This window comes from Phytophthora infestans, genomic scaffold (genome assembly GCF_000142945.1).
Source record: "Phytophthora infestans T30-4 supercont1.147 genomic scaffold, whole genome shotgun sequence".
NCBI classification, from domain to species: Eukaryota; Oomycota; class Peronosporomycetes; order Peronosporales; family Peronosporaceae; genus Phytophthora; species Phytophthora infestans.
In genome coordinates, this window is record NW_003303612.1 from 209558 (window position 1) to 227083 (window position 17526).

Here is a 17526-nt window from a genome sequence, read left to right on the forward strand (position 1 = left end):
TCCCCAGTCAACTCGGTTTCGACTAGCCAAGTCGCCGAGGATTCAGTTTCGCTACTGTTGTCGCTGGGGTTCGAGAACGAGACGTACCCATCGACGATGTCGCTCCAGGATTGGAGTCCACATTAAGCCGGAGCTGCTCTCCAGAAATGGAAGAAGAAGCTTCGGAAGGCGTTTGGCGCTGTTGGCATCAATGCCGGAAAACAGCCTGTGAGTCGACCGATGATTCAAGATAAAGATCCGTCCAAGATTCCACTGCCACCGACGCCCCAACGACTCGTTCGTACTCCTCCGACCAAGCGTGGACCTGAGCGTGGTGCCTTTGGCACTACCGAAGCTTCACCGTACTTTCAAGACTCGCACATGGTTACGCCACGTTCGGAGAGCCGTATGCAACGTATTTACGCAAGTAACGAGGGTTCGTTCGGTCGCCGAGGCGGTGCGCGAGCTCCCAAAGGTGGTGCCGGACGTCGTCAAGTCGACAGCGATGGTTCGTCCAGTGACGATGACATTTTGGTGCGTACATTCGACGAGGAAGATCCTCAACTCGAGTTGATGCGCCAGATGAATGAGCTAGCGACGCTGAACGACGTGGACTCGACACCGAGGATTGAAATGGCTTCGCACCGACCGCTGGATCGCATCACGCCGTTCTCAGGCTCTCGCAACAAGAGCGAGAACTGCATACAGTGGCTCCGTGGGTTCGTCTATGAAATGACTGGAACCCACACAGATGCCGATAAATGGTGCATTCCATTTGAGCTAAGTCTCCGGGACGGGACCATTCATTGGTTCCGTCAACATCCGAAGAAGACGAAGCGCAACTGGAAGCTGCTGAGCGATGCATTCATCCGCTACTACTGCTTGCACTTCACGCAGACGGCCCTATCGCGGTAATACTCCGCCAAGCGGGAACGTAATGAACATCTGTGCGACTACATAAACAGGCTGAATGGCTACGCTCGGACCGCCCGTTTACACTTCGAGAAGAGTGGTCGCGACGCGAAAGAACACATACAGCAGCTCCTGGCAACATACGATGATGACAAGCTGGCGGAGAGTCTCTACCACGCTCGAGTCGCCGACATTAACGAGCTCGAAGAGATCATCGAAGATGTTCTCAAGGGCAAGGAGAGGATGGCCAAGCGTGACAGTGAGTACCGATACTCCAAGTGTCGTGACGCGCGACGTGACGATGGGTACACCCGCAACAATCGGCGTGATGACCGTCGCCGCGATGACAACCGCAACAAACCAAGGGTGACACGCATTGAAGCCACGGTGGATGACCTACTAGCTGAATTAGAAGGTCGTGAAGCTGCTCAAGGGGGCAACGAGTATTCAAATGAAGATCCGAACGCTTACGACGATGTCTAAGATGAGTACAACGACTTTCAGCCCGATAATACGGATGGTGATTTCTCATTGGATGAAAACGACCGATACCTCGCCGCTGCTAACGAAAATGAGCGCCGTGCAGCTGCTGAAGGCACCTACGCACGTTCAGACAACCGTCAACCGCGTGGAAACATGCCTAATCGCGAGACTGGCTTCAATCAAGATCGCCGAGGTGGTGACCGTGGGTTCAATCAGGACCAACGCGGTCGACGTGACTTCAACCGAGACGACCGACGCCCACAGTACGGACCATGCGCGGTGTGCGGTGGCATGAGTCACTCCGCCCACTACTGTAACAAGCGATGCAAGTTCTGCAAGCAGCTCCACGATGCTGGACAATGCGAACTTTTCCGCAACTTCCAAGACCTTGCCAAATTTGTGCGCACTAAAGGCACGAAGGAGGAACTCCCGCCAGAACTCAAGGCCGTCGTTCAAGAACGTCATTTAAACTAGGCAGCCCGCCAACTACAACTGGGTTGGTCCCTATCGGGCTGCCACAGTTAACCGAGCCTTCAATGGAAGCAGAGTGTATCTTTGCTTTCATGGGGCAGAGTGAATGGCCTGATAATTACGTAACAAGTGTGAGCGCGACGAAAAATGAAAAGGAGAGGAGTAGAATCCTCGGTGGAGGTGTTGGAGAGAGAGTGGAGTGTGCTGATGCTGATGGGGGCACCAGCGAGGGTTCGTTCGGCTTGGTTTCGAGTGCAGCGCGAGACGATCCCAAGGGTCACTCCAAGATGATGAAGTTGAACCCTGGCAAGAGACAGGGGTGGTGGTCGGCCAAGAAATTCGACCGACGGATCAGAATGAGAGCTCTAATGCAAGGCGCTGTGAACGACCAGCGAACGAGGATCCTCCTCGACACAGGAGCGAACGTTAGTGTGATCACTGACGCCTTTGCCAAGAAGTTGCGACTCCGAGATGTACCCGATCACGGACGCCGCATTGACATTCAAGGAATCAACGAAGGCAAGGTGTCTACGACGCGACGAGCCTGCGTCAAGATTACGCTCGGATGGGAGATGGTGTACGAGTTTGAGATGTGGGTAATGGCGCATAGTGCAGGCGTCGACGTGGTACTCGGGACCGACTTTATGATCTCAGCTGGAATCCGGTTGGACCTGTTTCACGGCACGGCGCAATTACCGCACGAAGTCCAAATCCCGCTGATAAAGACCAAGAACATGATCGACAGCGAAGAATACGGCTCCCATGTTAACGCCGGGCCACCCGAGCGTTTGGACATTCAAGCGCACGAGTGGCGAGAATATCGACTAGCGAAGCGTCAGGTCGGGCTGGAAGAACACGTACTGTGGGTTCGTCGAACGAACAAGTTAATCCCGTCAGTGACGAGGTTTCGACGTGGACGGCCTTAGAGCATTCGATTGACCAACGTGTCTGATCGAACAGTGTACCTACCAGCACACGACTCGATCGCGATGTGGATTCCAGATGGGGATTTGTCACGAGGTGACGGCTATGTGCGTCTGGAGTCAAAGAAGTACCAAGACTGGCAAGTGTTGGCCTACGAAGGTTGTAGAGACCGCGATCTCTTTCAGCGTGAATGTGAAATCTCCGAACAATGGCTTGCAACTCAGCCTTCGGCAGTTGATCGACCGAGCTATCCAGAACCCAGTGGGGTGCTAGCACGACCTCTAGAAGAGACGCTAGTTGATTCTAGTGATCGTCTGACGTGTGCAGAGCGCTGGGCACTGATCCTGGAAGAACGTGAACAAGTGGAAGCCTGTCTGGCGTCTGGGGTGACAGCCGGGAATTCGGCCGACGGTCAGCCTTCCGCAGAACCTTTGGACACGTACGCTACAACCCATGGCGGAGGCAATAACGCGAACGAAGCCTCGGTAGTGCGTACACACGAGCTACTGAGGCCGGTAAACGTGGCACGTACGCCAACGAGTGTTAGTGTCCAGTCAGGGGTGACCACGGAAGCGACAAACAACGGCACTGGATTAAATGGAGTCACCTGTTTTGACGAAGCTGTCCCGGCCTTGTGTGTCACCAAATCTGCGAACGAGACATCGGTGGTTGATCCAGAGGATGCAGGCATCGCGCTGAAGGTGTTGAGTACGGCACCGAGTATTCATTGCAAGATTGGTGCGAATTCCGAAATGTCAAGACAGCCGCAGAACGAGGAGCTGAACAAAAGTCAACAACCCAATATGTCGGCGGCCCACGCATTCAATATTGCAAAAAGACGACTCGGCAGATGGCCCAGAGATGGGAAACCAGGATGGGAAGGAGATGGACCATGCACCGACTATTGAAATCAAAGCGGATGCCGATGTTGAGTCAAGGGAAGAATCCATAGCGACGTTGGACGGAACGTACATCTCGGTTGCTCGAGTGTTAGCATCCGAAGGAAATGAAGCAACGGATGATACGAGAAATGATTTCTACGAGCACCCAGTTAGCAATATTGGCTTGGAAGACTACGCGAAGGAGCTGGCATTCCTGCCGGACCTGACCGAAAAGATATACACGACAATTGACTACACTGCGCCTAATGTTGCTGATCCTGAGTTGTCGACTGATCGCCGAGAACGTCTGGTCGCGACGCTGAAGAACCACGAGCAGATTCTAATTGCTAGTGGTAACGCACTGCCGCCGCCAGCCTACGGCGCGGTATGCGATATCGACACACAGGAGCACGCTCCAATTAAACAGCGTGCCCGGCGCGTGCCGCTACGATTTCTCGGCAAACTGTACGAGCTGCTGCGCGCTCTATTGCGAGCAGGACTGATCGTCTTTTCAGACAGTCCATGGGCATCGCCGATCGTGATTGTGATGAAAAAGAACGGGCTGGACATCCGGCTCTGCATTGATTACAAGATGGTGAATGCTATCACCGCGATCATGGAGTATGCAATGCCGCTAGCCGACGACCTGTTAACAGATCTCGAGCGCTACCTGTGGTTCTGCTCGCTGGATGCAGCAAGCGGCTTCTGGGCGGTCATGATGACCTTGCGAGCACGTAAAGTATCGGCGTTTGTTTGCGCACTCGGACACTTCGAGTGGTTGCGCATGCCCTTTGGATTAAAGAACGCGCCGATGATCTACCAGCGTATGATCGACAACGCTCTCTGGGGGTTCGTTCAACCTAAAGGAGGTTGGTTTGAATACTCGGAGAAGATGCGTTTAGCTGAAGAACAGGCCAAGGAACGTCGTGGGCCAAGCGTCGAGGGCTCGTTTCAAACGAAATTTGTAGCAGACCGCGAAGCACCGGTAGAGACCGACCCTGTACTACAACTCGTCAACAGCCCCGTCGCTGACATGTTTACGAACGGGGAACCGGACGAATCATCGCTGGTACCTGTGTTTGGTCGACGGTCGTTTGTGGATGACATTTGCTTCGGTGGCGAGGATTTCGACAGCTGCCTGGCGACGCTGGACCGATTGCTGGGAAGATTTGCACAGTGTCGGATCAGCATTAGCTTCACCAAGAGCATCTTCTGCCAACCCAAGGTGGACTTTCTGTCGCATAAAATTTCGCCAGAAGGTATCAGAGCTGACCCCAAGAAGCTTGCGGCCATCACCGAGCTTTCGTTTCCAACGAGTAAGAAGGGTATGCAGTCGTTTCTAGGAGCGGTTAATTACTACAGCCGCTTCATTCAAGACTTCGCGGTCTACGGTGCAGCGCTGTACCAGCTCAAGGATGAGGACTTTGCCGTTGAAGGTGGCCTTTCTGTGGCACGTCGTTCCTTCGAAAAATTGAAGACGAGTGTTTCACATTCACCCATCCTCAGGCACTTCGATCGGTCGAAAGCAGTTCACGTCATGCTCTTTGCGAATGTATGGGCGTTGAGCACTACGCTAATGCAAGAACATGAAGGCAAGTTACACCCCGTACGGTTCCTCGGTCGGGTGCTCAACGAGGCCGAGATGAACTACCGTCCTGCTGAGAAGAAAGTTTTGGCGTTACTTCTGCTGTTGAAGATCTGTTACGTCCAGCTGACAGGAAAGACGCTACATGTCTATACACGATTCTCGACATTAGAGTGGGTGCATAAGTCGAAGTCTCTCTTCGGACGCGCGGTCCAGTTCGCAGTGCTGCTATCGCAGTGGCACCTGAAGGTGCAGCGCGTGAAGGGGAAGGATGTCGCCTTCGCACAGATCCTCCAGTCAAGCATCACGAGCTTCGTCGACCTGGAAGACTCGCTCGCGCCGGTGGCACCTCCAAACAAGGGCTCGCCGACTATTCGAATGGACCCCGCGTTGCTGTACGCCAGGCTTTCCCGTAATTACAGCGGATTCGTCATGTCTTTTGACGGATCAGCGAAGACAGAGAAGTACGGTGGCTACGAGAGTTGTTCATGGGTGCTGTGGAGCCTTCCTGAGTGGAAGATAGTGATGACTGCAAACGCTTACCTCTCGGCTACCACGGTGAATGAGGCAGAGTATACAGGTATGATAAACGGTGTCAAAGCTGCTATTGCGCACGGTGCCGAGGATTTAGTCATCGTTGGTGCCTCAAGGCTCGCGATTCAACAATCCCTAGGGGTGATCGCATGCAGGAAGGAAACTTTGCTAGCGCTGCTGAATACTCACAAGGAACTCACGGCCAAGCTTCGATCAGTTAAATATCTCCACGTTGTACAAGAATACAACGCTGCCGCGGATTCGTTAGCCACTGAAGCGCTGGAATCGAAGGTCAGTCGGGTCATCTTGGCTGAAACTCGCAAGTCGGAATTGGCGTCGCTGAATCGCATCCAGGAAATGATCTACGAGCAGGATGAAGACTCGGTAGATGTTTCGTCACGTGGAGCAGAGCGTCAAGTACATGTACGGTCAGGCAGCGAGTCTTCAAAGTGGAAAACGTTCGAAAATTTCGTGGTTGATTACAGCTCACCAAAGTGTGATTATGGTAATATGGCAGTGATGACTCGGCGACAGACGAAAGCTAAGAAACGCGTCAGGTTTGCGGATGAACACTCGGAGGAGGTCTCGAAAGCTCAAGAACAGCATGAAGATCGACGAGAGACGTCCACCGAACATTCATTCGGCGAAGATTTGCCAGACCATCCTCACAAGACTATACCAGCGGCATTTCCCGATGCAGAAGATGTTGACCCGGTAGCGATACAGCAAGAACGACGCAGACGGATACTAGTAGCACAAGACGAGGAGCAGAAGTGGTTTAACATCAAGAAGGTACTTCAGGGCGAAGCAGAAGAACTGAGTTACAAAGAAGCTCGAGATGCCTGGAAATATGCTGACCGGATCGTATTGTCAGACGACGGCGTGCTTCACTATCTTGGATTGAATCGTCGGTACGACCACGGTTGGCAAGAGGAGACCAAGCTGCGGCTTGTGGTACCGACAACGATGATTCAAGAGGTCTTGCAGAACTGTCACGACTCGCTGGAAGGAGGACATCAAGGTGTGGTGAGAACGTTCCATCGCGTTAAGTCCGATTATTATTGGATCGGCTTGTACGCTGACGTGGAGAAGCATGTGAAGTCATGCCCAGACTGCAGCTCGAGTAAAAGCCGTCCACAGCTTCGTGGATACTCGCCTGGCAACGTACTAGCCGAACGACCTTTCCAGATCGTCTCGATGGATTTTGTGATCCCACAACCGAAATCTCGCAGGGGCAACACGGCGTTGCTCCTATTTCAGTTCTCGTTCACGGGATTCGTTATTGCCAAGGCTATGTCAGATACGACTGCACTGAGTGTTGCCCAAGTGTTCGAAGAATGTGTGTACCGACGGTTCGGAGCCCCATCATTAATAAGGCATGACCGCGACCCACGCTTCATGAGCGAGGTTTTCCAAGCGTTCGCAGAGATGATGCAGTCAAGATCGCGAGCAACTTTGAGCTATCGGCCACAGGCTAATGGACAGCAGGAACGCTCGGTGAAGTCAGTGATGGGTTCCGTACGGGTGTACGCAGAAGACCCTCTACAGCAAGATTGGGATGAAATCGCGGAGAAGCTAGTATTTGCTATTAATACTTCTCAAGATACTACGAGGAAGGAAACGCCGTTCTACCTCATTCACGGTTGGGATGCTCAGTCGACGTTGAGGGTAATGTCGTCATCACTCAAACGAGGACTCGGCAAGCAGTCTGACGCACTGGCGTGGCGGCGTGAGATCAATCAACAACATGAGGTCGCCCTCACTATGGCCAATGATTATCAGGCTGTAGAAAAGGAGTGAAGGGCAAAAAAGCATAATGATGCTTTGAGTCGACTGGAAAAAGCTGCTGTACCTCAACCAAGTGGAAACGAAGACTCGGCGGACCCACTAGAAGCTTCAGAAGAGATGGAAGATCCTGCAGGAGCCCCACCGAGATCTCTTTTTGAGATTGGGAGCCGGGCGTGGTTGTACATGGAACGCGTCAAACCGAGCTTGACGAAGAAATTAGCTCACCGATGGCATGGACCTTTTCGGATCAAGCGCAAGGTGGAAGAGTTTGCGTACGAGCTGGAACTGCCTGACCGAAGTGGGTATCGCTTTTACCCAGTAGTGCATGTGTCGAGACTCAAGGCTGTCAACGAATTCAACAGTCGACCGAACACTCGGTTGGTACTAGACGCGACTAATGAAGCAAGACTCGACTTCGACGAGGAGCTGTTCCCTGAAGACAGCTGGAAACCAGGTCAAGTGGCCGGTGAATATGAAGTCGAGGACATCCTCGACGACAGAGCGCCACTGACGACGAGCACGGAGCGTGCTGTACGCGAGTTCAAAGTCAAGTGGGTGGGCTATGAAGATACAACTTGGGAACCATCATCCAACTTGTCATGTGGAGGTCTGCTGTACGACTATTTGCGAGCCAAGAAGAGTGAGAATTGGCTGCAGATGGCGCAAGTGGCGGACGAAGACTAGCGTGACTGGATCACGTGTGAACTGTCCACAGGGCGATGCAGCCTGTGGTAACAGACGAAAAACGTTACTGCAACAACAAATTGTATATGCATTTGAAGAACAACATGAACATGATTACGCTGTGGAAGTGGATTAAGAATAAGAAAACATGAATGCCGACCGCGGAGCAACCACTGAAAACGAAGTGACGCGGAACACCTCAACAGTTAGCTGAGATGCTAAAGAACGTCGTGGAGCGTGCAGCGAGGATTCAAATCGATTCCAAGTGCCTGGCCGCGATGGCCAAGAGTGCCAACGAAGTCGAGTCACCACTCTCCTTCTCCTCTTCATCAGGAGCCGGAGCCTCGGCAGCTGGAGCTGAAGCCGGACCCTGCGAATCCTCGGTACCAGCTTCAACAGGAGCAGCAGCCAGAGCGGGACGTGGAGTACCCGGTGGCGAGTCAAACAACGAACGCCAGGTCGGAATAAGTTCGGTTGAATCGAGAGACGGGTCAACGATCACGCTTCGGTATACATCCACGAAACGCGTACCACGAGGATTGAAGAGCTCCGGATTACGCTGGTACGGGAAGTACGTGGCGTTGTACGGGTGCTGATGCGGTGCATTCATCCATCCAGTACGCCAGGGCTGACGAGCGTCGAGAGCCGGAACTTCGGAAAGCCAGTCAGATGTCCGAGGTGCGAACGACAAGTTTTCAATGGGGTACCACGGCTTCGACGGCTCCAAAAGCAGTTCGGGACGAATGAACGGCACGCCGGAAGCACTAGAGGAAACCGAATCACGACTCCACGCCATGTACTGCTCAAGGTACTTGTTACGAAGACGATCGGCACAACGGTCGCGCTCGCTGAAGAGTTTCTTCAGCAGAGCTCTCAGTTCCTTCAAAAGTTCCTTGTCATGGCCAGCCTTTTTAGCTTCTTCAGCGAGACCTCGTTCAATACCAGCCAACGGAAACCAGTGGAGACGCTCCCACAACGCGAACCCGAGGTCACCTTGCTTACCGCCGTCACCCCGAAGGTTCGCCCAGATCATCTTGAGACGGGTCTCAATCGGAGCACGCTTGGAGATGGGGACGCTTGGGTTGAAGTCGACAGTGTTGAAGAGGATAGAGCTGCCGAAGTTGCTGATACGGATGATCAGGATGCGAGTAATCAAAGAGCGCTTGGAGACCCTCCAACGTGGTACGCACGGTCACCTCACCAGCCGGTTCGGGAAGGGTTAAGCTCAAGAGTCGCTCGAAACACTTCGTGGCGCCTGCGTCAGTAAACTCCATGTCCACGTACGGAAGAACCCACGGTGGCAAGGTGGACGAAGCCGGCACCGAAGGGCGACCGCCAGACAACACTCGGTGAGGCAACGGCTCAACCGACGGTGCACCACCACGACGCGGCACCGAAGTGTAGGTGGCCGTAATCATGCGTCCAGGTCCAGCATCGAGAGTCCAAATAGGCGGACGAGGAGACACTGGAACAGGAGGAGAAGATGCTGGTGCTAGGGGACTTGCTGGTGGCGAAGGAGGCGGACCGGCAACGATGATTGGAAAAGTCATCATCGGGGAAGGATTTGGCCGAGGTGGAGTCGGAGGACGAGCTGGGCCAAGATTACTCCAGTTCCTCTCGGAATCTTCAATATCTTCGTCATCGAGTATGCTTGAATGATCGGTGGGGGGGCGGAACATCACTGCCACCACTGGGAGCATCAGGAGAATCATCCACCGAAGGTTCATTATCATCCACGTCATCTCCACGATCGTCACCAGCATTTCCATCGTCATCAATCTCCATCGAAAGGTCGGGTGAAGACACGCTTGGTACGACAGCCGTCGGAACAATCGGAGCCGGCTTTGAAGACACGGAGGCTGGTGGAGCAGCTTCAACAGGGGCAGGCCCTGCTGTAGAAACCACTCCCGAGACTTCAACTGTCTTGGACGTCGGAGCAGACACCAAAGCAGACGTGCCTTGTGGGACAGTTTGGTCCGACTCTTCACCTTCGTCACTCGAGCCAAACATGAGCCGCATTTCCTCGGCCTCGCGCAGAGCTTCTTCAGCAGCACGTATGTCGGCTGAAGAAGGTGAAATCGTTAAAGCTGATGGCTTGGCCACATCGTGTGGACCCTGAGGCGGAGGCGAAGGCGCGTCAGGAGAAACGGGAACATCGTCGTGATCCCCAGGGTTCACATCCTTACCCGAGGGCTCTGTAGCAGTTTCTTGAACCGAAGGGACGCTGCTTGGATCAGTATTCCACATGTCCACGTCACTCTGGTCGCCGCTGAGGTCGACCACGGCGGGAGTCGAGGAAGACGCTGGTGTAGGAGGTGGCGACCATGAGCTTGGAGAAGACGGTACAGACTGGGATCGAGTCTTCATATGACGTCGGGGCGACTTGACAGGAGAATGAGGACGAGGCTTCTTGCGCTTCTTCTGAGCCGCTTTCTTCCACGCCTTCGGGCCGAACAGCGATCTACGAGCAGACTTGGGCGTTGAAGTATCGGCAGGGGGCGCATCACCGAGACCGGCAGCTGCCATCGAAGTACTGGTCCTTGTCCGTTGGGATGGAGCCTTGTCTTCGTCAGAGTCGTCCGGCTCGTCGTCTGAATCCCTCGCCACCTGGTCTAAGACGCTTATGGGACTTCCCATGGGCCACTTGGTGAGCGGCCTTGGTCAAAGCTGCAGGAAGGGCTTGAGGATCGTCCGAAGACGCGGTGTCAGACTGGATGCGCCGCAAAGCGACTAACTTTTCCTGATCCAAGTCCAGCGCGTCTAGGTCCAGCTCACCCGCAGCCAGACCTATCACGAAGGATTGTGAACGAACGTTAGTTGCTGAACACACGGTGGAAGGAGCATCATTAGGAACGTACCATCAGCAGCCAGACGAAGTACCTCGGGGTCCATCCCGGCCAGACTCACGTGTGCACGGAGGGTGCGATTCGCTTGGAGGAGGCGAGTGTTACGGCCTTGCTGGTTCTCGAGGACCTTGAGCGTGTCGTTATCAACGTACTTGCCCTGGGCAAGCTTTACCAGAAGGAGGTGAAGGTTCCGAGTCTGCTCGGTATTCGCTCCAATAGAAGACTTGTACACCTCGCGTTCGCGAGCCAACTTCTTCTGCAACGTGCTGATAAAAACGTCCCGAGCTTGGACCTCGCAGTGCAGACGATTCAAGTCTTCTGCATGTCGCTCCATAGTGGCTTGAACAGTGGCGAGCATGGCGTCGTTCTTGGCGTTCGACTCGCGGAGGATCTTGACATTGTGGTGCAGGGCTTCAATCTCAGCGTTGGCAGCCTTGAGGAACGCCTCCGCGTTCTCACGAGCCATGATTTCGGGTGCCATCGAACGTACGGCGGCAGCAGCTTCGGACTGAGCAAACCGCAGCTGACGCTCCAAGTCGGCAACTCGTTCGGGTAATGCCGACAGCGCGTCAGTAACCGGTTGTACCGCAGCGAGGACATCATCGAAACCAACAGCAGTCTCGAGGCGACGTTGAGTGTGTATATCGCCGTGGAGAGGAGGCGCAACGCTGAGCTGCACTTGGTGACGAGCCATTGCAGTCAAGTACGGGATTATCGAGGTCATCATGTGATCGACCGATGCCTTCGTACTTTCTGCCAGCATGGCGCGCAGCGAATCTTCGGTGAGTGGTGGTGGACCACCAGCTGGGGCAGGAGGAGCAGCAGGAGCCATCTCCGCGGACTCAGCGACGACGGGGAGTGCTGCAGGAGATCTCGCAGGGAGTGAAGAGTCCGGGGCAGCAGGCGCCGGAGGACCGGTTGATGACGCTGCTGTCGGAGGAAGTGCAGCAGACTGAGGGGTGTTCGAACCCTCGGTCTTGCCCTCCTGAGAAACAAGTCGAGTAATGCGAGGTGATGAGCAAGGTACCGATGATTCAAGAGAAGGATGAGCTGACGTACCTCCAGCTGCTCACGTTCGCGACGTCTACGGGGATTGAGACGCTGAAATGCGTCGGACACGACTCGATTCAGACGCTTGGACATACGGTGGCGAGATGGTGAATTGGAGAATGAAGAAATGTCACAACGGGCACCAGTACCGTGGCTTCCATCGCGACAGGGGCAGTTGTGGTGTAGTGATTTCTCCGTATTTGCGGATTATCACCCGTCGACAAAGACGTGACACCGCCCAAGATGTTCAAGCGACGAACCCTCGGTCAGGTGATGTACGGAGACGACACGGTGCCAGGGACTCGACGGCGTCACTCCCGAGCTTTCAACGAGCATTGGATACGGGCATATGTCACTGAATCCAGGCTGTCCTTATTATTAATAATGGACTGGCCGGATTCGCATTCAGCGGACCATCTACGGTACGAACCCTCAGTGGCGGTTGGGATGAGTTCGCGGAAGACTCAGCGACCCTTGGAAGGCACGTTCACCGTCTGGGACAGGGCGCGGACCTTTAAAGATGCTAATGCGACGGTGCAGACGACGCTTGGCATGCAAGAAGATTCATAACGGATCATTGTTCACTTGATATTTGTATACTTGATTAGGACTTCTTATTAGGAATAGACCCGAAAGGGTAAGCTTAAATACAGAACAGAATTTCCACTCAAGCACACAGAGCGACGTCCGGCTTCAAGGTAAGCGTCAGGTCAAGCTTGTTTGAGTGTGTTATGCCTGTCGGTGAACTCGAAGCTCTGTAGCGAGGGTTCATCCGGCAAGGCCAAGAGACTTTGTGTATTGGCCGATTATTATCGGGAGGTTTTACGTGACGGCTTATTGTTGCCTATTTGCACGACTGGGAGTGCTTGAATTGCCTCCCTTTTATTCTTCCTACCGAGTGTTGAACGCTCGGTGATCTCGTAAAAGGCTTACCCTTGCCTGGTACCTTTCCGCTGTTGGGACCACGAGGATTCAAAACACCTGCTAGCTTTGCTCCGTGTTCTTATTTTTACTGGTTGGCCTATATAAGTAGTTTACAAGGTCCAGTTTGTCCCGGTGCAAGGGCAAAACTGGGGTCTTCAGGTCCGCCCGAACGATCGTTTACTATCCTAGTAGACGTATTGTTGTGGGAACATCCTAACTACATTTGTAGCTAGAGCTCACGTGGGATTTTCAACACCACAGATACCAGTGTTGGACCTGAGCTTACCGAGCCACGGAGGGCAGTACTACATTAGAACACGATCGCATGGACGGTGTCCCAGCCACAAATTACACGGGGGGTGCTTGGGGTGACCACGATTGCACACCACGGAGCACGAAGCCATTGTAGAGCACGATAATATACGGAAAACGCAGATGCACTGCGCGAGCACAATACCTTAGACAGCATTACCACACCGGAGCTGCACGATAGCGTGATAACGTAGTCGATGGAACCTCGCCAGGAGAGCACGATACACGGGCGGTGGAACAACACGACTGCGTGAAGACACCAAACCACGGAATAGCACCCTTCGGCTAGAGTACCAGCGATGGGAGGCCAACGACCACGAAATACCATGTATAACGAAACCGGTGCAGCCCACGTAAGCGGTGAATACCGGGAATAGGTAGAAAGAGACCGTACTGAAGAACATGAACCCAAAAGACAGGGCGCATAGGCCCTAAGCAGCATGGACCACGGGTGAGCAGGGAGCCACGAAGCCAGGAAGATCACGGAAGAGCGCCGGTCACTGAAGAACATGACATCCAGCCTGTAGTACGGGGTAACGTAAGCGTACCAAACCACGATATTATACGGGTCCACATGAGACTACGGAATGGTAAGTGGTTAAGTACATGAAGCCAAGACCTACTGGGGTGAACGACGCTCACAAAGTACGCGACACCAAGAGGCACTTAAATTTGCGGCCACCTCATCTCCAACAAAGCATGCCACTCCGCCGCGTAGCGGCGGCGAACGGCTAGTCTTAAACATCTATTGCAGCAACCTGTCTGTCCGTCACACTAAATTGTCGTGCCTGTCACGCTTTTCCGGACAAACCATTGGATAAAATTATTTAAATATTTCTACTGGCTGCCGAGCGCAGCGAAGGTGGCCCCCAATTTGCCTAAAAGCTGCCGGGCGCCCAAATCGGCACCTTCTGCAAACCTGCGGGCCTTTGGGCCCGCCTGAGCCACAATCTGCCAACCTACCGTGCGAGTAGTGAAGCGAGCCCGTGGCGAGCGGAACGGAGGCAAACACAAGGAACGACATTCGTATTTACAATTTCATTAAACGAGGATAAATGACAGATGTGCAATACAAACTTCAAGTAAAAAAATCATTTATGTTGAGTGTTCCAACACTAGGGCTACGCTTGGCTGGGATAGCAAATGCAGGGTGTATTTTGAGTTAACCGCCTAAAATGTAGTAAAGAGCAGCAATGAACTGAAACCCGCCCAGGGTACGCTAGTTCTCAGTGTACGCCAAGACGAGAAAAAGAATGATCGGGAGGCAAACAGGCGTATTATTGCTGCAGCTCAAGTGCACGGGGATCCGCCATTGGATCCACACTGTCGACGCCTGTGCATTGACTGCCGGAGGTGGCGGAATTCTTGTTCCAAAGGTTGTTGTAGATAACGTACTTACCAGCCTTTGAGAGACGACTCAGTAGTTGTTAGCGATGTGTGCCACGATGTGTTCGTTCTTGTTGCCACCTAGTTTAGGAGACCGACCGGAAGTTCCATGCACGTAGTTGTTAAACATGCTGACGCCGGTGTTTCGGCCGTAGAACAGAAAGGTCCAGTAGTGGTGGCCGTCGCACGTGGACGAGTAGTCGGTGTTTCCGTCAAAGTCCGAGCTACTGACAGTCATAGTGGCGACACCAGCCTTGTTCGGGACACGAGCATTTGACGACCCACATGAGAAACCTTGACGTGGTCGATCCAAATAATGTTGATGGTCGTGTTGGCGTTGTTGGAGCCTCGCATCGCCGCCCCACACGACGTGTCGGTTGCGCTCAGTGATGTGGATATTCTACAGGATAATATTGTCGCCGTTCAACGTCAGTCCCTTACCCATATTGACGCCGCTCTTGCCGATACCTCTGGCGGTCTTGTTGCCCTTCACATTCATAGGCTTCAGTGCTGCGTTGTCGTACGTCAACATCACTTCAGTGACGTACCGCCATTGGATCCAGGGAATTCAACGTCCTGGGTGATTAGGTAGAGCGGCAGTGGCCTTCCGTCGACTCATACTGCTCGGAAGTACAGCACATGGGGTCTGGTAGATTGTGTGGTAGACGATATGGAACTCAAGTAGAGCAGTCTCAACGTCTGGAGACTGCAACGTAGTATGAGCTTCGTCATCAGCCGTCATGATACCCTAAGCAGTATAGCAAGATACGATGTGAGTCACAACTGTAAACATCTAGTATCTTTCCCGTGGTGAAGGTAGAATGTCTAGCCCACCTCTTCATCCAACAGCAATTCGTCAATGTCCCCAGTCAGCTCCTTCCCACTCTTTTCATCTTCATCGCGTCCTAATTGCCGCACATTTCCCGTTGAGACAGGTACGAGTCTCCATCCAAGTGCTTCAACATCGCATCAAAGATCAATCCTATACCAACTCCAGCACTAAGAGGATTTTAACGGCGCATGTTACCTGTCGGTTGCCGTGTCTCCACTCCCAAGTCGCCACCGGCTTCGTATCCCCCGCGTCCTGCTCGCTCGCCACTTCGTGCGACCTCCTCTGCAGCAGCTCGACCTCCTGGCAGAACCTCTCGTAGCTCAGTACGGCGCAAGGGTCGACACGTTGCTGATACGCTGCCTTGTCGTGGCTGCCCCGGTGGCAATCCCGCAAATACGTAAAGAGTATCCCTAACCGCCGGCTTCAGCTATCGGCTTCAGTTACTATTGAAGGTGAGGCGAGGAAGGTGGAGGAGCTTGAGTAGAAGGAAGAAAAAAGAGATGTGATTGAATTTTATGAGTCTGTCTTCAGAGCGTTTCCTGGCACCATTGATTTATCTTTCCTGTAAAAGGTGATGTATCGACTTATGCAGGCTTGGGTCCAGAACATATTTTGTATGGTAAGACATTCTGTACAATAACTTGTACGCTATGTCACCAATTAGGACACATCATTGACAGCCTCTCTGTGTCCCAAGTTGGGGGCAGTTCTTACCCCAGATGGTGCAGCTGATTTGCATTCAAGACGTTGAGGACTTTGACTTAAATTACTACTTCGAGAGATAATCGACTGTTTCTTGCGGTAGTGAGTTGCTAGAAAGTATGTCTATACCTTTCCGAAGGTCGCAAAGTTCTTTACCGTCGTGCAGTTCAAGTATCAGTGAAATACGCTTGCTTTCTCTTCCGTATCGTTCTCGTTGAGTGCATTAAGTGTTCATTTCCTGATCTTTCAACTTTTGCACAGGTGCGGTTTTCTTCTGATTTGCATGCAAGTATTGAAGGTGTTGATCAAGTGCAATCCTCAAGGGAGCGAGACTTAGTGCGATGCGCGCCTGACGCTATAGTCTGGGCTAGCTCTGAGTGAACTTGTTTCACTCGGTAGCGAATCGTCTCCACTGGTCTCAATAACCTTGGGTTTTGTCATATTGATTTACTGCAATCAATATTTTGCTGCTATTGTTCATGTGATTTGCACAGTACTAATATACTATCTTTTGTATACACAGATACCTGTCAGTCTTCGCACATCAATTTTGTGCCAACATCAAGAGATGCTGTCGGACCGGTACTCAATGTGCGGTCTCTTATCGATCAGCAACGCTCTTCAAACTAGGGATTTTATCACCCCAGCCATGTTGCGGCCTATTTTGGCTCGGTTGGTAGAGGTGAGCCCAAGTGTGGATCATGGACATCCACGCTACGGTGCCTACACTATGGATGCGTTGCAGAAGGGCTTGCAGAAGCGGCGGAAACAGCTGATTTACCTGAACACAAAGTCGGGGCTCAAGAGCAGACCCAAGCGACCTACCTCCATCGTGCGGAGTCGAAAATCGGCTCTGCTGATTATAGGTAGGCGGCCTGGGCAACGAGCAGGTACATGGCATTGTATCGCTCGTGCCTGGGTTGGTAACAAGTTTGTGTTCATCGATTCCGACACTTATCACTTCTTCCCTAACCGGGAGGAGCTTTTGACAAATTTCTTTGAGACAGTAGATGGTGTGTATTCAATTGAGGACATTCCTCGTGCTAATCTTTAAGATTTAAATAATACGTATTTACTTTTAACAAAACTTGTCGCTGTATATATTTTACATATCGATTAGTATTTTTCTTTTCCTTTTTTTTCTTTTTCTTATTTTTGTATAAGTGTCTTACATAGTGACCCTCTTAGATTTATAAAAAGGGGTTTTGATAGTGCTTTTGTAAAAATGTCTGC

The 17526-nt window shown here is 52.6% G+C and overlaps 1 protein-coding gene across 1 annotated transcript; it reads right to left on the reverse strand.

The window, feature by feature from the left end:
* Positions 1-14790: 14790 nt before the first annotated feature.
* Positions 14791-15313, reverse strand: PITG_19909 (polysaccharide lyase, putative; the record flags this gene model as incomplete). Its single annotated transcript, XM_002895626.1, has 2 exons — positions 14791-15159; positions 15308-15313. 2 exons carry the CDS (start codon positions 15311-15313, stop codon positions 14791-14793), a joined length of 375 nt encoding a protein of 124 aa, XP_002895672.1.
* Positions 15314-17526: the final 2213 nt, after the last annotated feature.